Source organism: Hemitrygon akajei, chromosome 6, assembly GCF_048418815.1.
Source record: "Hemitrygon akajei chromosome 6, sHemAka1.3, whole genome shotgun sequence".
Taxonomy (NCBI): Eukaryota; Metazoa; Chordata; class Chondrichthyes; order Myliobatiformes; family Dasyatidae; genus Hemitrygon; species Hemitrygon akajei.
Window position 1 is genome coordinate 149,977,717 of NC_133129.1, and position 22,962 is coordinate 150,000,678.

General features: G+C 40.9%; 1 protein-coding gene across 2 annotated transcripts in view; it reads right to left on the bottom strand.

The window, feature by feature from the left end:
- Nucleotides 1–2,485: 2,485 nt before the first annotated feature.
- Nucleotides 2,486–22,962, bottom strand: part of trim66 (tripartite motif containing 66) — a 189,039-nt gene continuing 168,562 nt past the window's right edge. For both annotated transcript variants that reach the window (XM_073049540.1, XM_073049541.1), the window contains 9 exons: nt 21,767–21,946; nt 16,922–17,030; nt 15,316–15,394; nt 12,600–12,765; nt 11,666–11,970; nt 9,144–9,276; nt 8,215–8,289; nt 6,882–7,034; nt 2,486–5,638 (listed from right to left, as the gene is read on the bottom strand). In XM_073049540.1, coding sequence (XP_072905641.1) covers nt 5,390–5,638; nt 6,882–7,034; nt 8,215–8,289; nt 9,144–9,276; nt 11,666–11,970; nt 12,600–12,765; nt 15,316–15,394; nt 16,922–17,030; nt 21,767–21,946 — 1,449 coding nt within the window. In that variant the 3' untranslated portion in view covers nt 2,486–5,389. The remainder of the gene's footprint in view (nt 5,639–6,881; nt 7,035–8,214; nt 8,290–9,143; nt 9,277–11,665; nt 11,971–12,599; nt 12,766–15,315; nt 15,395–16,921; nt 17,031–21,766; nt 21,947–22,962) is intronic.

A 22,962-nucleotide genomic window follows, 5' to 3' on the forward strand; every position in this document is an offset into this window, starting at 1 on the left:
CTCAAGAGGGAGGGTGAGCTGCCAGAGGTCGTGGTGCACATTGACACCAATGACGTAGGTAGAAAAGAGGAAGAGTCCTGCACTGTGAGAATAGGGAGTTGAGGAAGAGGCTGAAGAGCGGGACCTCTAAGGTAGTAATCTCTGGATCACTCCCAGTAAGAACCACGTGCTTGTCAGGGCAGGAATAGGGTGATAGTACACATGAATGAGTGGCTGAGGAGGATAGTGCAGAAATCAGGGTCTTGGACAATTGGAATCTTTCCTGGGGCTGTAGTGACCTGTACAAGGGGGATGGGTTGAAACCAATATCCTAACCGGGAGGTTTTCTGGAGCTAAACTAGTCTGGCAGGGGGATGAGAACCAGAGCATGAGGTCAGAAAGCAGAGGCATGGACAGGAAGGTAATTGTTAGGGCCAGTAAGGCAGGCCGTAGCAAAGTATGATGGAACGGAGTTTGACGTGTGTGTATCTTAATGCTACGAGTTTTATGGGGTAAAGGTGATGAACAGAACATGGACCAACACATTGAACTATGGTGCCATGGCTATTACAAGAGACTCAGTTGAGAGGGGGACAGGAATGGGTGCTTAATGTCCCAGGGTTTCAATGTTTTAGAAAACAGGAAGGATGCAATCACTGATGGGACTGTACAGACCCTCCCACAGCCACTGGAACATTGCAGGCAGATTAACAAAAGATGTAAAAACAATAGGGTTATTGTGATAGGGGTCTTCAACTTCCCTAATATAAACTGGGATCTTCTGAGTACAAGAGGCTTAGATGGGGCAGAGTTAGTTAGTGCATCCAGGAGTGTTTTGTAAATCAATATGTAGATAGTCCAACAAGAGGAGGACCTGGTGTTGGGTAATGAACCTAGCCAGGTGACCAACATTTCAGTGGTGATCAGTTAGTATGCAGTGGCCACATAGCTATAGATAAGAGTAAGTATGGACCTTGAGGGAAGAGTATTATATTGGAGCAGGGCAAATTACAAGAGCAGTAGGCAGGAACTAGGGGGAGTTAATTGGAAGCCGGGGACAACTCGTGTACGTTCAGTTTTTACTTTCAGAGAGACGCACACTTATGACACGGTGATGTAGTGACGTACGCCGTTCATGTACTCTTGCATATAACCTGTAATGAATCATGTAAACAAACAAGAATGCTTAATCAAATATATTTACAATGTTACTGAAATATTAAATACACAACAGATGAACAAAAATGCGCCAATCTCCCTTAACAATGGCAAGGAATAACCCACCCAGTCAGCTCTCTCAGAAGCTTGACGTCATGAGGCCACAGTTTTCTAGGTACTATTCTAGGACCTGCACATGTCTAGTAAAGCCTGGAGAATTCTATCTGAACACCACAATAACCATACTATGTACTGCAGGTGTTGGGCTACATTCCAGTGTTTCCTCAAGGGTCAAAGCCCTGCACGATTGCTGCATTAAATACAATGAGGAAGTGTTCAGTAATGTGTTGATTCCCTTACAGTATATGCATGCATTGCTGAAAAAAAGTCACTGCAACTTTGCAATGGAACCACAATGGAGAAGCAGGATCACACTGCACTGTTGAGGCAGTAGGGATGCACTTGCCACAAATACTCCTAACTGGAAACTGTTAAATTCTTGGCAACAGTCGTAAGGTTTAAACTTCCAAATCAAAGTTGTAACAAGAATGAAGGTAAATGATGAACAATTTGCTCATAGAAAGTTAAATAAGTATTTTTAAAGATTCATTGACTAGGATATGCCTCCTACTTGATTATCCTGCACTGCTCTATAGGACTGTGTGGGACTATTTTGGGCATATCCTTAAACACGTGTCCACTAGCATCTGAAACACAGTTGCTATGTATTCATTAATGAGCCTCACCGTGCATTCACCTGAAACATTGTCCTGACAGAAGGGCATTGTCTTGAGACACAACTCACTCCCCAGACCTAACCTGCTGTTTACTACAGGCATTGTTTTTCAAAAGCCCTGAAAAACATCCAACAGTACCCTCATCCGGATGCCAGGTTCCACTCACCCGGCCCAATTGGAAAACGTCATCATCAGAGGGTTAAATTAATTGAGGGAGGCAAAGTGAAGTCCATATTTAAAGACAACTTTCAGACCAGATCATTTCTCCCATTGGCCTGACCAGGTTTTCCTACCCCAGCCTCTGGCCCTACCGATTTACCCAGGGACAAGAGAGTTGATCCTCTTTACTTCTGCTTTCCCAGCAGCAGACAATACACCACACCATCTCTAAACACAAGGTCCAAGATCAAGGATCACATTATTCTGCCACAATGTACTCATTTCCAACAGCTGAATCCCCAGAAACAGGCACACTTACATTTCTAATTCCACTGGGACTCCTAACAGCTTGTGGAGTGTACACATTGAAAATAAAAGGAATGTTTCAGTATTTTATTCAGCCATGTTAACACCCTTTATTACAGCAGTAATAGGAATAGTTAGAACACGGTACTTTTAGAAAATAAATTTAATTACAACTTGCTGACAATATATGTGGCTACTCTCATATAGAACAATTAAATATATAATTCTTATTTAAAGACAAACATCAATTAACATTAACATCAATGCCGGTGAAGCCATTTCTACATCTGGCATTTTATGGATTGCTCGTATTTTTCTAAAAAGTTTTTCTTTGTCATTACATTAACATTACTCTAGTTTAAAAAGTCCCACATTGAAATAATGATACTGTATTGACATGTACTGTACAGTCATCTTCTTTTATTAATCATTCAAAAGCCCATACAGTTCTTATTTGAGAGACTCATTTTAGCCCCTCATCTCATCCTAGGTCACATGCCAAATTGCATGTGAAGCTGCGTCATTCTAGAAAACATTGGCGCTCCAGTTCAACACTTCAGTGGTCACCATTTACTAATTGGGCATTTCTCTGACATTTACTGATGTTATGCAGCCATTCCAAAACCACAAGTCTACCATCAGATTTCTTTCGAACACTTTGATCACCTTCATTACTTTGAACACAAAAGTGTTCGAAGTAAGGACCTTATGACACACTGTCATTAGTATGCTACATTTCTGCTGTAGCAGTTGTGTGGATGATGGTGTTTGAACACTTGTGAAGCAACAATAATTCAAAGTTCCAAAGCTTTACAATCAAAACCTAAGCAGTTTAATAAAATTATATTTTAAAAATTGTACACAGTTGACAAGCTTTCCTTAACAATTACTAAAAAAAATTCCACCCTGATGAACCAGCCATGAACATCCAGAAGAAGATGGTGCCTGCAAAAATCACAACCAAGGGCGACATCCTCCAGACGGCTCATGATTCTACTTCTTTCATGCCTTCTTTTTCTTTCAAACGTGGTTCGGCTACTGCTGGAGCCTGTGATCCATGTATTGTGATGTGTTGATGGGCCAACTGAGCGATCTTCACTTAGCTATCTCCGAGGGTGTTCTGTGAGGCTTTGAGTGAAGCACCAGGCCAAGAAGCCTGGAGACAGGGTGCAAGCCCATGATGAACTCCATTTCTCGCCAATATCAGTGATTGAAGCACCAGGGAAGACTGAAATAATTCAGGCAAGTGCGGAAGGCATGGAGATGTTCAGCATCACCTACCGGCCTCTCGCTTGCAGCTGCTTGTTATGATGGTCTCTCTCTCTCTCACTCTCACCTGTTGCTCCTGAAAGAAAGGAGCCTGCGTTGGAATGGTCTCTCTCTTTCAAGTCAAGTCACTTTTTATTGTCATTTCGACCCATAACTGCTGGTATAGTACACAGTGAAAACTGCTCTCAGAGTCTGGAGCTGCAGTTCTGGGTTTTGGGCAAGCTTTAATCAATGTGGTTTGGGGATTGGACTCTGTAGTTCACATTGTGATGTTTTTTCTGGTTTCTGGCTGCTTCTTTCTTTGTTGATTTTGAATCGGCGTGGCCTGCAACAGAGAAAGGAGCGACCAGAAACCAAAAAGCACATTGTAATGTGAACTGTAGTCCTATCCACAAACCACAGACTCAGAACTCCAGTACCAGGGAGAGACAGACACCATTCAAACAGAGGGTGAATGAGAGACTTATGGATGGCACTGTACCCTTACTCACCTTCTACACCCAGCTTGATGTTTTCAATATTCCTTGATGCTTTAGTCGGTGAGAAATGGAGTCAGTCATGGGCTCACACCTTGTCTCCAAGCTTCTTGGGCTCGAGGCCACACACCTTGCTCAAAGCTTCCCAGAACTTCCTCAGAAACATCAAAACACCAGATCGTTTAATTGCCCTGAAAACACACCATCAAACTGTGTATCACAGGCTCCAATAGTACCAGAACTACATTTGAAAGAAACAGAAGACACAAAATGAAGTAGTTTCATGGATCATCTGAAGGATGTTGCCCTTGGTAAAGTTGTTCATTGGTACCATCTTCTTCTGATTTTGTGTTTTGCACTCTGTGTTTCTCACTCTTTTTTGTTGCCATTTGCGCAATTTGTTTTTTTTGTGCGTGGGAGAGGGTTGGTGCTTTTCTTTGACAGGTTCCATGGTTTTCTTTGTTTCATGGCTGTCTGTGAGGAAGATGAATCTCAGGGTTGTACACTGCATACATACTTTGATAATGAATGTACTTTGAATCGTTGATTCCAATGACCACCACACCTTATAAAAGGCAACATTTTTCTTGTACTAATTTGCAACAATCAATACTGAGAATTAAAAGCCAAAGTGGATATCCCTCAACAAATTGGATACAATCCAAGAGATATCACTAGCATGAATATTTAAAGTCAAAAAATTTAACTAAGAAAGCACAACCTACATTCTCTGAGGATGAAATCCTGTCAGAGGCTCACAGTTTATGCTAATTCTCAGCAGGTTCTTGTTAATGTGGACAATCAGGTGAAACCTCACAGAAATTTATCCATTAACTTAAGGGCTTGAACTTAAGTGATGAGAAAAATAATGTGAGTTGGTTATTTTGTCCACTGCATTCTAAAAATAAATCTTAAACTAACTGGAATAATGCCCCATAATCTGCAACACATGTCACAGTAATCCTGTACAAAAACTGCTCATCGAAGAGCAATACTGGTGTAGACAAGTTATGCAAGTCTTTCACATGAGGAAAGGTCCACAACACACCACATCCAACCTCATTCAGTGCAATCACTTTGCAATAAAACTATGAAAACAACTGGTAAATGCCATTTACTGATTCCTCTTCAGGGAAGCTGGTATTCGCATTCCTGAGCTCCAAACATTATTATAAACACATTTGTTACAAAAAGAGGTGAGGGGGCGGAGGAGGGGGAGGAGGGGAGAAGGGGTAAAGACACAAAGTGGAAGAGAGTCGAGGATCAATTTGCATTTCACAATATTTAAACATTCAGCCAGCAACACTATTTGTGGTCCTTATGGCTGTGGCTTGCACCATGCCTACGTCTTCTCTTTGGCTTCACGTGCTCCTTTTCTTCTGTCGGCCAACTAAACCCATTAACAATTGCAGTACCACTGTCATTATCAATCTCTTCATAATCAGAATATTCTTGGGCTGCTCCTGTAAAGTTTTTGTCAGGGTAAATTTCTTTGAGCTTTTCATCAAAGTACATTTCCAGACTTCTTCCAGCTTGTGCCACCTCTGAATCTGGCTGTAAAAGATCACACACAGTAGGTTCAGTCATTTTGCATACTTAGAAAAATAAATACTGTTATTCAATGCTTATACTTACTGAATTTCAACTGATAATGGTCAAAATCTGTTCTTCTACAGATATGATTTACAAATGCAAAATCTCAGTCATAAGGCCTATAGTGCAAAAACAGGCCCTTTGGCCTATCCCGTTCACGGAACCATCAAGCGCCGATTTATGAATCCTATACTGTTATTTGCACATTCCACTTAACGAGTACCAGGTTTCACCCATCACCAGCACACTCAAGGCAATTAATAGTGACCGATTAGCCCAACAATCCAGGTTTTGGGGATTTTCGGGAGGAAAATCAAGCTCCGATTGGAAACCCATATAGTCATAGATAGAATATGCAAGTGCCAGATAAACAGCCTTGGTGGTTATGACTGCACCCAAGTCTCTGGAGCTACAAACCAGCAGCTCTACATCTCTGCCTCTGTGCTGTCACATATCAAAAATGAATGCATTGGTTTGAAAATACTATTACTTTATGAAAAGTTTAGCCATTAAAGAGGTTAAATGAAGTTTATAAACCATTGCCATCAGTATTAAATGGACAATTCCTATTTAAGAATGCTAAAAATAGCTGTTATGTCTAGCACCTCCTCAGCATGGGAAAACACTAAAGCCAATTCTAAAGTTTACATTTTGGCCAAATGAGTTCAGAGAACTGTGTAGACAGGGCATGGAACTATACATCTCCAAACTTATTAAGATTCATAAATACGTCATTCTGATATGAACATTTAATTAAATGCAGCTTTAAAATATCCATCCTTAAGAAAGTTTGTAAAGGATCTCCTTCACTGTTGAAATGTACACTGAAATTACGATTTCTAAAGGAGCCTTGAACTATTCATGTACATGGGAGCCATCTGAAGTTATGCACGTGTCCTTTGTCCATCTATTACTCACTGTTTGTAAGAAATAGCAAAACTATGTTCCTAGTGATGAGATTTTTCAAATTCTCCAGAAGATGCAAACTGATACTAGGCTAAAATGAAAGTTGCTTTCAAACACCTGAATGTTCTATGATATAAATTGACAACAACAAACCTACATAATGGTAGATTCACAGCTGAATTAACTCATGCCATAACACTGGTAAAATAGCACATCAATGTCCTGTAGACTGTGAAAAGCAACGTCAGGACTTCTAAGAGGCAATTAAAATCAGATAGCATCTGTACATCTTACTCACATAATTAAATTTTGCACAGTTCATAAACATAAGCTGAATGTCAGAAATAAATTCTTCAGGTGTGTAATAATGGAGCGGGCTCTTTTTCTGAAGTTTTGCCCTCACAGTAGAAAGATCCATTGGTCTTTTGATTATCTGGTAGTAATGACGGGCCTGAATAAAACCAATCATTAAATAGTTAGCAGCATGCATTAGAAAGGAAAAGCATTGATGAACCAAAACAAAAGATAGACACATTTTATTTGCACAGCCATTTAATCGTCCCCGTCTTCTATCTTCTGGTAGTTCGCTTTATAGGGCCTCAATACTTGATTAAAATGGTTACATTTCTAAAACCTGATTGACCTGAAAGGTTTGCTCTTATTGTTTCTACATGGATGCTGTCTAACCTTCCAGCATTTTGCTTTCATTTGATTTTTCCCACTATCAGTGGATTTTAGTTTCATGAGCTATAGAGTCAGGGGCTTGGCTAAGTGATAGCATTCTTACCCCAGCATCAGAAGACAGGCTTCAAGCTCAGAAGTTTTTGAAGGCATAATCCAGGCCAATGTTTCAGTGTTGGACCAAGGCAGAGCTATATCCCAGGTAAAACTTTAACCTAAGGAACCACTAGCCCTCTCATGTGGTCTTGCCCCAAGATTGGGATACTTTAATATCCGTAAAATTGATTACCTAAACCACAGTAATCATGCTCTGCACCACTACCCACGCCCTGTGATGTCCTCATAGGTCATGCTGGCCCTCTTGATCTACTACATAACATATTTGCCCTACAAAAATGGGCCAATGTCAGCGCCTAAATGCACAATATTAAATAACCTCCTTTAAGACCATAAGACATAGCAGCAGAATTAGGCCATTCAGCCCATCGAGTCTTCTCCGCCATTCCTTCATGGATAATCCCAGATCCCACTCAACCCCATACACCTGCCTTCTCACCATATTCCTTGATGCCCTGACCGATCAGGAATCGATCAACTTCTGCCTTAAATATACCCACGGACTTGGCCTCGGCCACAGTCTGCGCTAGAGCATTCCACAGATTCACCCCTGAGATTCAGTACATTGGCCCATTCACACAATCCATATTTAAGTTAAAAAAACAGTTCAAAATCACTTAATACTTTGTGTACAAGCAGTGTGCAAGTTAGATGCAACTGGTTAATGACCAAACTGATTCTTTAGCACTAGTGCATTGGCAAGCAATTCTCCACAAATATGCTGATGAGTTCCTTCACTGCATTAAGGCAGTTGCTTTGTACGGTTTACTGTAGCCAAAGGTTGCACTCACCTTTGTGAAACATAACAGCAAATGCCAATGAACTATACTTACCAGTGGGCTGACAGGCTCATGAAAGGGCAGGCTGAGGGGGTAGCAGTACAAGTGTAAAGTCAGCTTTTCACATTTCTGTAGGCAATACAGTTTGAAGTTAGGAAAGAAACTCTCAGAATGGATACAGCTCATATATTCATCTACACACTACCCACTAAGTCTCCATCCTAGAAGAGCAATTTAGACTAAATATTGAAAGAAAGAGAGAAAAGTGGAAGGCTACTGAACTGCATGGCTGTTGAACATTGAAAGCACAGCCCTTTAATAAAGGATCTACTGCTTTTCTGTCATATATGACAGATAAACTCTTCTCTGGCTTCCAGATGGATACAGGTATCAATTTTAATTGATTTTCAGTGACAAATTCAGCCACCTTCATCAGGGATGATGCCTGGTCACATCTAGTCTGGTGGTATATATACCACCCACCACCCAGTCCCTCCTGATTGGCTCGTCTTCAACCATTCAGGTTTCCAGAAATTAGATTGCAAACAAGGTGAGACGGCAAAAACCTGATTGGTTGACGATTAACCAATCAACAGGGGTGGATGACAGAGGTGTACATACCACCAGACTTGCCGTGCTTAGGCATCATCCTTGATGAAGATGGCAGAGTCTGTCAGTGAAACGTCAATTAAAATCAACACCATTACTCAGCTGGAAACCCGAGCAGAGTTTACTCTACAGCCCTTAAAGTTTCCCCTTTTAAATAGATAATACTCAGATAGTTGCACTCAGTTACTATAAACAAGTAGTTAGGGAATACTACAATCACCTTTCCAAATATCTGCAAATCCAACAACTTGTTTTCAACCTTTGCCTGATTGTTGATTCCAAGACATCAGAATCAAATTCATTCACACTGCAACACCATACAATGCACTAATCCCAAACATTAGAGACGACTGAACTTATGGGCTGCTACTCACCCTTTGGTCACTTATGGAGAGTCCCTGTAATGTCCTTATTCCCCTGTTTTCGTTGATATGCCGCGTATTTTCACAATCATATTCCACTTCTGGCATCACCACATTCCGACACAATGTACACAACCACTCACCCCTGTAAATCAATATTTTTAATGTACATCTGAATGAAAGGAGTAAAGAACAATTACTAGTGGTCTGGTTAAGAAATTGAAATTTTAACTCGCTCCCTCTAAATACAGTCTGCCTGCTGCACATCTTCCACAACTTTTGTTGGCGCTGCAATCTCCAACATCTGCAGAGTTTTGTTTCTCTCTGGACCAATTTCTGTTGCCTTGATTACAGTTAAATCTTGCAATCTTAAACATTAGCCAATTGTTTAGCATATTATTTAACCTTACATAAACTAATGCACCAAAGGACATGTTTTTAAATTATGCTGTTCAACAGTCAAAACCTCCTTCACTTAAAATAAATCTACTCTAAGATGGTGCCTGTGTCAAAGCTACTTTTAACCAGGGAAATGGTACAAGAAACCATCCCTGGTTGCTGCCTATTTGCAGTATTATCTTCATCATGGAAGGTTTTTTTGATGCACTTGTGGCTTTGCTGGAAGCAATATTCTTTTTGAATGTTTTCAATTTTTGCATAAATGGCAAAAATGGCTATATTCTGTTTTCAAGTACAAATCTAATCACCAGAATCACTTTTCCCTGTGAAGTCTTTAAATTATATTTTGTTAAGATATTGGAGACATAAAAGCTTTGGAAAGAGAAACCCTAAAAATAACGTATATATACTAAAATGCCGAATTAAACCTGTCTTGTTTCTTTTGAAGTCGTCAATTTGCATGTGGCTGAGAGGGAAAGGTAGTAATATTGTCAAATTCCCAGCAAAATTACATTGTAAGCGAAACTGAGATCAAAGACTTCAAAATTAAGTCGTCTAAAGCTCTTAGATACCAGAACAAAATGTGTAACATAAATCCAGATAGTAGGACACCGCTAATAGATATCAATGGGTGGCGGGAGGGGAGAAGAGGGGGGCAGTGAAATTCCCATTTAAAGGTATGCTTCAAAATAAAACTCAGTAAGCACAGGTCACATTGCACTGATTTGCAGATACAAATTAAAAGACATGATACAACAATGTAATCCTTAGTTACACTGATCGCTTAAATATTTGAAAATATAATCTAGCAATTAATCGCCAAGTTTTGGTTTCATGTTGTATCCTGTTTTGTATTAGTATCAGTAAACCACAGCTTGCTGTACTGAGTACTTCAGTAAAATAGCTGCACATTATTTCAGAGAAAAAAAGACAAATTTATTTCAATGTATTCATCTTGTTTCAACACAATGGGTTCAGAGAATTCTACAGCACAAAAGAGGCTATTTAGTTTATGTCTGTACTTGATCATTGAAAGTATCCAGCAAATTTGACTCTCCCGTTGCAAACACTTTCTTTTTAAAATTTATGGATACTGCTTTTTCTACTTCTCATGTCTTGACAAGCTTCAGCAATGATAATTCTTTCATTTGGCTCTATTGCTTTGCACAGTAAGCTTGTGTTTTCTGGTAGCCAGTTCACTAACTGGCTGTATTTTTGACATGTCAGCCTGATCTCATCATATCCTTTGTTCTAATGAAGAGACACCCAGATTCTCAAAACTTTGGACATCGCTTTGGTGTTTTGTCATGTGTTATATGAATCTTCTCTGCAGTTTCTCTGTACCCATTCACTTTGTTTCCCCAAGAGCATTCAAAACCAGGCACTCTATTACAAGGCAAGCAAATTACAGTATTTTTAAAGTTTTACATTTCTTTCTTGCAAAAATGTTTCTCTATAAAGCCTACAATAGTATATGCCTTTCAATTGTATTTTCCTCCTGTTCTCACAAAGACCCTAAAATCCCCACATTTTGAACATTTTCCTTTTATTCTACATCTCCATAATCACTTCTTCCTCTGAGATGCCCTGCCTCATAGAACTGTGTAAAATTCCACTGATGTCTTTATCTTATTGTGGAAAGTGTTGAGGTGAAAACTGATTCAAGTATATAACATGATGAGGGCAGTTGTTGGTATAGAAGGGAATGACATGAATATTTTTTTTAAAAAACATTATGTGTTTGGAATCGAGAATGCACTACCTGCAGGTGTGGTGGAAATGTTCACTCTTTTAGCTTCCAAGAGGGAATTAGGTAAATATACAATGAGGAAAAACTTGCAATGCTAGGAAGTGGAACCAGTGAGTTAGTTAAAGACCAACTCACTAGTTCCAGCCCGGACACAATGGGCCAAATGGCCTTCTTCAGTGTCACAGCCATGATTCTGAATTCCACTTATTTAAATAATAAATAGTAGTATGATTTGAACAACAGTAATAGCATGATTGATATTCTGGTAACTCTGCTTTTATAGTTTTTTTTTGGATCCCTGTCAAAACCAACTTGAATTCTCAACCTCATCATAAAGTGCACCATTAACAGACAAAAGTGACAACAAGTAACTAAATAGATTTACATTGGGAAGCTGAGAAGAGAAGGCACGTGACAGCTGAGGTGGAACACCTTTGGACATCGGTCGCAGCACAACAGCTCCCCGCCATTTAAACAGACCGCGCAGTAATCCTCGTTGTCGTCTGTAGCGCTTGCTGCATTTGGGGTCGCCTGAGAATTTGCTTCCGAGGTTTTGTCATCCGAAGGAGATGGGAATGGTGCAACATCGGGTGGCAGTTCAGAAGTAACTGCTGCCTCATCTGCCTCACATTGTTGAGGAGGAGGAGGGTTCGAGTTCGGCGGGGTGAGAGTGCTGTCCAGAGTAATGTTCTTCAACAAAAAGTAACAACGTTAACATAGAAAGTAAATCCAGGGCAACCATTTCCATAAGTATTGCATCAATTCTAATTCTAAACAAAAATATAATAGGCAATGCAAGCAACAATCATATCAACTTTAAAAATGTTTAGTAAATCAGCTCTAGCTTTCTCTCTTTAAGCATCAACTTAGCTTGCTTTCGCTTTGTTTTCTGAGAGACTACTAAGAGTTTGCAGCTCTGGCTCATGTTATTGTGCTGCAGATACGTAGAAACAAAGTCCTTTGTAAAAAAAATTATCAGCTCACCAATGAGAGAGCATTACAAACTGAGCTTGTAACACAATGATAGATCGTTATTTAGCACAGGAAATATAGAACCCACAAAACAGAAAGTACCATATGTTAATCTAAGCACTGCCAAATAACACTAGGAAATAAAAGCAAGCTATAAGGACAAAAAAAAACACCATTATCATGGTAAATGGGATAGGGTATATTGATTTAATTTTTCCCAACAAATCCAATACTCATACATTTAATTGTAACAAATCCATGCAGCACTTGGGTTAGTAAACATTTAATTTATTGAAGTTTAACAGATTGTTTTATGAGTTGCTGGCATCAAATCTCTCTCTGCTCACCTTTGTTGCAGTATTTGAAGTCTGACTGTCCATGACGAGGGATTTGCTTTCATCTTCATCAACAGCTGACTGCACTTTGAAGATGGGGAGCTGGCCGGTGGATGGTGCACAGATCTCCAATCGCTCCAAACGCACATAAGGCAACTTCACCCCATCCTTTTGAGCCCTACATGAAGCAAATTAAAAATCATATAAATATTGACTAGAGTAAAATTGAAATACAGGAAATAGTCTACAGAATGTTGGAGTGTAAAGGCATGATTTCCTTCTCTAACTGAGAGCTCAATGAAAAGACTGCAGATTTGGCATTGAGTACCACAGCACAGAAACAGGCCCTTCAGCCCATCTAGTCTGTGCCAACCTGATTTTCTGTCAAGTTCTTTCTACCTGCATTCAGACCATACCTCTCCAAACCCTTCTCATCAATGTACTAATCCAAACTTCTCTTGCAGAATGGAGTTTTTTTTTCTCTCTGCACACAGTATTGTGGATTTCAAATGGTTTTCAAAGATACAAATGGTACAGAGGATGGAGCAGTTCAAAGTAAAATTTATCATTAGAATATATACATGCCACCACATACAATCGTTTTCCTGCAAACATCCTGAGCAAACCAATAGAACAGTTACCGTAACTGTAAACAGTTGGTGTAAAGGTAGATACAAAATGTGGAAAGACTGAGAAATGAGGCAGCAGATAGGGCATCAATGCAGTCAGTTGAATGGTTCGTGTGTGTCTATTTTAATCTGATTTGTATCAGCAACCAGGGTGCTGAACATGGATCAGCTTATGGATCTATGATGTTGTGGCCATTACAGACTTAGCTGTCACAAGGGCTGCTGGACGTTCCAGGGTTTAGACATTTCAAAAGGGCCAGGGAGAGAGGTAAAAGAGGTGAGGGAGTGGCATTTCTAATCAGTGCAGAGAGGGAGGGCACTGTGGTGGGACTTGTCTACGAGTCAATGTGTGGAAGTCAGGAACAGGAGGGAGCAATAACTCTATTGGGAGAGAGATCCCACCCCCATAGCAACAGACACACAGAGGAACAGATCGGGATGCAGATTTTGAAAAGGTGCAAAATTAACAGGGTTGTTGTTATGGGTGACTCATATTTCCTAGATTCTTGACACAAGATGTGGACAAGCCAAGTGGAGGAGAGACTACACTGGGTCTAGTGCCAGGCTCCGGTGACAGATCTCAGTGGGTGAGCATTTCGAAGACAGCGACCACAACACCCTGGTATTTGCCTTTAGCTGTGGACAGGGATTGTAGCAGGTGGAATGGCAAAGTATTTAACTGGGGGAGGGAGAATTATGAGACTAATAGGCAGGAACTTGGGAGCATAAATTGGGATCAGATGTACTCAGGAAAAGAAACAGAAATGCAGAGGTTGTTTGGTGAGCACTTGCATGGCGTTCTGGATCAGTTTGTCCCATTGAGGCAGGGAAAGAACCATGGAGGATAAGAGAAGTAGAACATCTAGTCAAGAGGAAGAAAGCAGAATACTTAAAATTTAGGAAACCAAGATCAGACAGGGCTCTTTCATTCTAAGGTAGCCAGGAAGGAGCTTAAGGACGAGAGCTAGAAGGTAACATGAGAATGAGTAGGATTAAGGAAAATCCCAAGGCATTCTACGTGTACATGAAGAACAAGAGGATGACTAAAGTGAGGGTAGGACTGATGAGGGATAGAAGAGGAAATGTGTACAAGTTGGAGGAGGTGGGGAAGGTTCTTAATAAATATTCTGCCTCAGTATTCACCTGTGAGATGGAAATTAATGAATGTGAGGACAGCAAGGAACAGGCTAATAGGCTGGAACACCTCGACATCAAGAAAGAGGATATGAAACTGGCAAGGAATTTTAAGACATTCACTATTATTACTATACCCCTCACATTAAAGGTACTATACAAATCCAAGCAACTGCTGTTTTAAACACTCAAAAATCAGAGGGGTAAGATTTCTAACAAGTCTGAGGAACCAGTCTTACTTTTCATCAACCTCACAAAAAACACCACTAATAATATCATACAATCAAACAACTATGTCACAAGGACAGGAAAATGACATTTTTTTCTTCCAAAAATTTCAAAATGTAGCAGTGAGCACTTGCAGTTCTCTCATTCCTATATTTCACTTCAACTTAATAAATGGAGAAAAGGAAGAAAAAAAAATCTGGGGGAAAATGCAACGAGTCTTCCCAACTCTGTCCTTTTTCCAGCTAATTCACTACGGACTCTATCAGTGAACTACTCTACTCTTGTGCACATTAGAGACACTTCTCTTTTCTTCACACCATCTGTATGTCATGTCTCTTTGCGTTAAACTTTGTCAGATGTTCCAATCTGATGGACTGTTCCTTTCACCACATGGGTGTACTTTTCCAGCCTTCTAACAACACATGCACCTTCCCAAGCAACACACACAAAATGCAGCAGGCCAGGTAGATCAATGGTTACAAGTGATGGATGATGGAGCCATGGACGCTGCCTGGCCTGCTGAGCTCCTCCAGCATTTTGTGTGTGTTGCTTGGATTTCCAGCATCTGCAGATTTTCTCTTGCTTGTGCATGCACCTTTCTGGCTGTCTTCTTACATGTGCAACATTCTTTTTATTTTCTTCTGTTTCCATATGCATTCAATACTTTTAACTCATACATTGCTCTACTGTGTATAGATTGTGTCTAATAGGCTGTTCCATCATCCATCACTTGTTACCTCTGGTTTGCAATGTCATCCATTGTTCCTTCATTCTGTGAATCCGGTGTCAAATCTTGAGATCCACTGGCTCTAGGATCTAGAAAAAGCAAAAAAATTTATACCATCAGAAAACTATTCACAAAAAATAGAGGCCTGTAGAGGCTAGGTTTTAAGTCAGATTATTACATAAAAAGTATCTTAAGACACTAATGACGCTCATCTATAATATGTCACTGTAGGAGAAATGGTGTGTTGGCCTTTAATATGAGAGGATTTGATTACAGAAGTAAGGAAATCTCTTTGCAGTAGTAAATGCCCATACTGAGACTGCACTTGGACCATTGTGCAGAGTCCTGGTTTCCTTACTGAAGAAAAGATATACTTAGCATAAAAGCATAGAGGGAATGCATCAAAGATTTACTGGGCTCATTTTGGAGATGGTGGGTTTACCAATGATGAAACTGAATAGACTGCATTTGGAATTCTTTAGGAGTCTAAAAGGATGAGAGGAGATATCCTTGCATCAGAATTCTCAAAGGGCTAATAAGGTGGATGCAGGGGGCTTCCCCGATTGAGAAATCAAAAATCAGATAACAGTAAATTGAGAATAAGGAGGAGGACGTATAGGACTGTAGTGAGGAAACATTTCTTCTCTCAGAGAGTGGTGAATGTTTGGAATTCTCTATCACAGATGGCTTTGCAAATAGTGAACTGGGAGGAGCTTAGGAGGACGATGCACCTAATGGCGACTCCTTTGCTTGCATTTTCAGAAACAGCTCTATTTCTGTCTTTGATCTCTCATTTTTCTTTCGAAGACCCTGACCTGGATTTACATGCTGACTTCAGTTCTCTGTGGAAATGGGACCCGCTCTCGGGGCCTCATGACCTGCCGCTTTTTGATATAACAAAGATGCGGCCTGGAAGACTAATCCAGGGTGCCGGATTTTCATAGCTCTGGAGAGGGGTGGATTCAAGGCTGGTGCCACCGCCTGATGTATCATGGGAGATGGAAGATCATAAGCAGTGAGCTGGCTGCTGGGCTGTGTGCCTAGGGACCCGAGTTCTTTGGGTACAGAGCTGGAAAAAGCGACGCAACAGATTTTTAACACCAAAAAAATAAGTGAGGTGCTTTGTTATGTCTCCCCTCTTGCTCCCTTCTCCTTTTCTCTTATTAGGGAGAGAAAGTGTCTGTGGTATGGTGAATTACCGGGTGAACAAGTAATCTTCCGGTTACTGCAAGTCTGTGTCTACACTGATGCTTTGCTGGATGCTTGCGTGCCCGGTGGGGGGTGCCGATGCTTTTTTTTTTGCTGGTGTTGTGGGGGGGGGGGTCATTGTTTTGCTGCTGCTTATGCGTGGGAGGGGGAGCTGGGGGAGCTTTGGGATTCTAACAGTTATCTGCCATCCATTCTTTGGGGCACTCCTCTGTTTTCATGGATGTCTGCGAAGAATAAGAATTTCAGGATGTATATTGTACACATATCTCTGACATTAAATGTACCTATTGAAACCATATTCATTCAAATCACTGCAGACATTAAGTGAACCAAGGAATACCAGGATAAAGCTGGAACCGGTATTGTGAAAGATTACATGTGAACCATGAATGAAGAAGCCAGCTTACTTTCAGCATTAACAGAAAGGTTCATTGGTTCCTTGCAGCTGTCCTCCTGGAAAGGGCTTTGTTCCGTTTCCATGGATTCCTTTGGTTCTCCATTGTCACTGTCTTTAGACTTAGAAACAGAGATCAGTTCTTCAGTACCGATTATAACAAACAGATATTTAAATGTAAAAAATCAAAACAATTTTATGGCAATCCTAACAATCCAAAACAGTGTTCTAAGCAGGCCTAATCTTCTAATGATGTAATTGAGACAGAAATAGAGACATAGAAAAGTACAGAACAGAAACAGGCCCTTTGGCCCATCTAGTCCAAGCTAACCCATTTAAACTGCCTACTCCCATCAACTTGCATGCGGACCATAGACTATAGCCCTCCATATCCCCACCATCCACGTACATATCCAACCTTCCCATAAACATTGAAATTGTACTCGCATGCACCACTTGCATTAGTAGTGTGCTCCATTCTATCATGACAGAGTGAGTGAAGACGTTTTCCCTCATGTTCCCTTTAAACTTTTCACCTTTTACCCTTAACCTATGACTTTGGTTGTAGTCCCACACAACTTCAGCGGAAAGAGCCTGCTTGCATTTAACTTATCTATAAGCCTCATAATTTTGGATACCTCTATCAAATCTCCTCTTAATCTTCTACCTTCCAAGGAATAAAATCCTAACGCATCCAATTCTTCCTTATAAATTCAGTTCCTACAGACCCAGCAACATCCTTATAAATAAAATTAAAAGAGTATAGAGAAAATTTATATTTTTCCTGTAGTTAGGTTTCCAAAACTGCACACAGTACTACAAATTAGGCCACACCAATATCTTATACAATTTCAACCTAACATATGAACTCCCGTACTCAGTACTTTTATTTATTAAAGACAATGTGCCAAAAGTTTTCTTTCCAACTCTATTTACCTGTGATGCAACTTTCAACGGATAATGGATCCGCATTCCCAGATCTCTGTTTTATCACACTCCTTAGTGCCCTACCTTTCATGGTGTAAGACCAAGCTGGTTGGTCCTACCAAAGTGCAACACATCATTTGTTTGAATTACATTCCACATGCCATTTTTTCAGCCCGTTTTTCCAGCTAGTCCATATCCCATTGCAAGCCATAATAGCCTTCCTCACTTCCATAACACCCCCAATCTTGGTGTCATCTGCAAATTTGCTGATCCAGTTAACCACATTATCATCCAGACCATTGATACAGATGACAAACAACAGACCCACACCAATCTCTGCGGCACTCCACTAGTCACAGGCCTCCAGTCAGAGAGGCAACCATCTACTACCACTCTCTGGCTTCACCCACAAAACCAATGTCTAATCCAATTTACTACCTCACCTTGAATGCCGAGCAATTGAACCTTCTTGACCAACCTCCCATGCCTGACCTTGTCAAATGCCTTGCTAAAGTCCATGTAGACAACATCCACTGCCCTGCCTTCTTCCACCTTCCTGGTAAAACTGAGATTGGTTAGCCATGACCTACCATGCACAAAGCATGCTGAGTATCCTTAATCAATCATGCCTATCCAAATACTTATATATCCGGTCCCTTCGAATAACTTTCAATAGCTTTCCCACTACTGATATCAGGCTCACTAGCCTATAATTTTCTGCTGTATGCTTAGAGCCCATTTTTTCCAAAAACAGCAGAACAACATTGGCTATACTCCAATCCTCTGATACCTCCTCTATGCTAAGGGTGATTTAAATATCTCTGATAGAACCCTACTATTTCTGCACTTGCCTCCCACAGGGTCTGGCCCTGGGGATTTATCCACCCTAATTTGCCTCAGGACAGTAAACACCTCCTCTTCTGTAATCTGTTTAGTGCCCATGAAGTTGATGCTGCTTCGTCTGAGTTCTGTAGACCGAGTCCATCTTCTGAGTAAATACAGATACAAAAAAAAATTTAAGATCTCTCCCATCTCTTTTGGCTCCATACATGGATTATCATCCTGATCTTCTGGAGGACCAATTTTGTCCTTTGTTCCCTAACCTGTTATCTTTCCCTTTTATTCTGATAGGCACATACAAGTTATGTACTCTCAAAATTTCACTTTTGAGGGCCTCCCACTTACCAAATACATTTTGTCAGAAAACAGCCTGTCCCAATCCACACTTGCCAGATAGTTTCTGATACCATCAAAATTGGCCTTTCCCCAATTTAGAATCTCAACCCACAAACCAGACCTATCTTTTTGCGTATTTACTTTGAAACTAATGGCACTGTGATCACTAGATGCAAAGTGTCCCCCTACACAAACTTCTGTCACCTGCCCTGTCTCATTCCCTAATAGTAGATCAAGTATCACACACTCTCTTGCTGCGATTTCTGCAGACCGATTAAGGAAACTTTCCTGAACACATTTGTAGAACTCTATCCTGTCTAGTCCTTCTATAGTATGGGAGTCCCAGTCAATGTGTGGGCAGTTAAAACCACCTACTATAACAAACTTAGCTTTCTTGCAAGCTCTCTACAAATTTGTTCCCCTAAATGCCTTGGACTGTTGGGTGGTCTATAATGTTGCCTCGTTAATGTGGCCATACTTTGTTATTAATCATTCCACCCATAACATCTCACTAGATGAGTTCTCCAATCAGTCCTGACTGAGCAATTACATGACATCTTCCATGATTGGTAATGCCACCCCTCCTCCTTTAATGCCTTCTGCTCTGTCATATCTAAAAAAAGAAAACCCCAGATACTGAGCTGCCATTCCTGCCCCCCCCCCGAAACAAAGTCACGTTAATGGCTACAATATCATAATTCCAAGTGTTGATCCATGCCCTGACCTCATCCGCTTTTTCTACGATACTACTTGCATCGAAACACACACAGCTCAGGGCGTTAAGTTGCACCATACTCAACCTTTTGATTCCTGACTTTGTCTGAGGTCCTAACAACACATCTGCACACTCTGGATCCCATCTCCCAGCAACAGTTTAAATCCCAACCCCCACCCCCACATGCAACAGAAGCAAACCTTCCTGCTAGGATATTAGAACCCCCCCCCCATCAAGTTCAAGTGTAAATCATCCCTTTTGTACAGATCCTACCTTCTCTGAAAGACAGCCCAATGATCCAAAAATCTTATACCCTCCTTCCTACACCAACTCCTTAGCCATGTGTTAAGCTGTATGATCTTCCCATTTCTGGCCTCACTAGCACATGGCACAGGTAGCAATCCTGAGATTACAACCCTGTTGGTCCTGCCCATTAATTTAGTGCCTAACTCCCTGAACTCATTCTGCAGAACCTCATCATTCTTCCCAACTATGTCATTGGTACCTCCACGGGCCACAGCCTCTGGCTGTTCACCCTTCCACTAAAGAATGCTGAGGACTCAATCCAAGATGTCCAAGACCCTAGCACCTGAAAGGCAACATACCATCGGGTAATCTTGTTCTCATCCACAGAACCTCCTTTCAATTACCCTAACTAATCAATCCCCTATCACCACAGCTTGCCTCTTCTCCCCCCCTCCCCCCGCCGTTCTGAATCGCAGAGCCTCTCAACGCTAGAGACTCAACAATTGTGACTTTCCTCTGCCAGGTCATTCCAATCCCCCATCCCCCCACTAAACAGTACCCAAAGTGATATAGCTGTTATTGAGGGGGATGGCCACAGGGGTACTCTTCACTGGTTGTTTAACCCTTTTCATCTTCCTGACTGTTACCCAGCTTCCTGTGTCCTGTACCTTGGTATAACTATCTCTCCATATGCCCTGCCTAACACCCCCTCAGCCTCCCGAGTGATCTGGAATTCAACCAGTTTCAACTCCAACTCCTTAAACATGCTTTGCTAAAACTGCAGCTGAATGTACTTCTCGCAGGTGTAGTCATCAGGGACACTGGAAGTCTCCCTGTCTTCCCGCATCTCACAAGAGGAGCATTCCACGATCCTTCCTGGGAGGAGCATTCCACGATCCTTCCTGGGACCTCTACTGTTCTAATTGAGAAAATATTTTTTTTAAATGGGTGCGTGGGGGAGGGAGAAAGGGAAACTCTACCTACAGTTTTTTTTTGCCTTCTCTCACTGAAACCTCTTCTCGCTGAAGCGTCGAAGAGCTAAAGCCCAAGAAATAATCTCCACTCTAACTACTCCGACACTGGCCACTCCACTTTCTGCTGCCTTACTTTAGTTTATTTTTGCTAATCAATCCCAAATGCTGATTGGCCACTACTCAAAGCACCAAACTGCCGGAGTCACTGCCTTTTCTACTCAATCAACGAACGCATTTTATTGAGCTTCCAATCTCCAATTGGGTACTGCTCAATGAAGCAATAAATTCCACAACTTCATGTGTTTATGACTTCATTAATTGTCAATGAGACTGGGGGGGGGGGGGGGGGAGCAACTTCTATCTTACCTAATATTCTGACAATAATTTGCCAAGAAGTTTGCTTAATAGAACAAAAAGGCCATTCCATTCCAATGTATCAAAACACTGAATTTCATCTCAAACTCAACATTGTTTGAGCCCTGACCTCATTCAAGATCCTGATCATGATCCACAATATCTACCCAATTCAAAGTCATAGGCAGTCCTTACTCCAGATACAATTTCCTCTTAACCTGGGATGCTCAGCTTTCTTAACACTTACCTCGTTGATTCAGAAATATTGCTAAGAGCATTAAAACTGCTCCCATAGTTTTCAGACCTTGCTACTTATTAACTCAGTTCAAAGTGATTTCACACCTTTCCTACATTATCTTCATCCTACTTTTGTTATCTGTACCAATATATCATGTGCTTTCCCATTTAACAAAATAGAAAACGGTCATAAATAGTCAGATTTCAGTAAATATTATGTGAATAGAACCTTGTACTTTGTCTTCTTTGGTTCCGAGTTTATCAGTACGTTTTCTGGCTGATGGCCCCGAGAGTCATCCTGGGGCCTGGACACAGTCAGTGGTGCATGCAATTCAATCAATAAAGGGGCAGGATGCAAAGTTTCTTTGTTCACAGTTAGTGTGGATTCTATTTGGCCTGAAACAGAACACTGAAAAATATACACCATAAAAGTATGTTAGTACAAGAGGGAGATCAAATTTCAAACAAGATTTTATGCTTATATCAAATTTCAGTAGAATTCCCAACTGGTGAAACACAGTGTATTTTAAAGCTGGTTGTAGTTAGGAATATATAAGCACAGTTACCAATATCCACCAGGTTAAATACTAGGACATCCAGTGGGATCAGGGCTGTGGGTTAGAAATTTGGGATCTGCTATTTTAAATTTTAATTCACAAGTGAGTGATTTGATCTTTAACATACTGTGGTGAACTACATATACCTGTCTGGACACGCCCCCCCCCCCCCTGCTGACTGCTCCTGTGGCTCCTCCCACAGACCCCGGTATAAAGGCGATTGGAGAGACAGCCCCGGCCTTAGTCTCCAGGATGTAGTGTGGTGGTCAATTGCTGCTTGTTCTTTCTTCCAGCTAATAAAAGTCTATATCTCGCCTCACGTCTCCGTGAGTTATTGATGGTGCATCACATACATAGAGTAACAAGGCCACATTTTACATTGTGGCAACTTGAATTCCTAGATCTTAAACAGGATGCTTGCTCATCATAAGCAAAACAAGCTTCCTGCATATTAAGAGAACTGGCTTTAAAATATCATCCTCTAAACTTCTGCTATAGTTCTGGGTTCACAACAGTTTAAGCTTATACTTCCAGCTGGCTCTCAAGTCTTTTGTAGCCAACAAAAAGCACCACAACTCTGATTAACAAGGGTAATCTCTGGAATTTTAAAATGAACCCCAGCCCTTTCAAATTTGACCCAGTTTTCAGTGGAAAGGACACAACAGTTCATGGAGAAGGAATTCAAATAAAGAGTAACACAGGCCCTCCCATAAACCATCACCTTTCAAGGTTTCTCAGTCTGATACATGATTTTCTGAAATCATAACAGACATGGCTTAACAATTCCTACTCTGAAACAAAGAACCCTGAATGAAAACTGTCAGAAAACACTTTTGCAAACGGCTCATATCCAAACCAATCCCTCAAG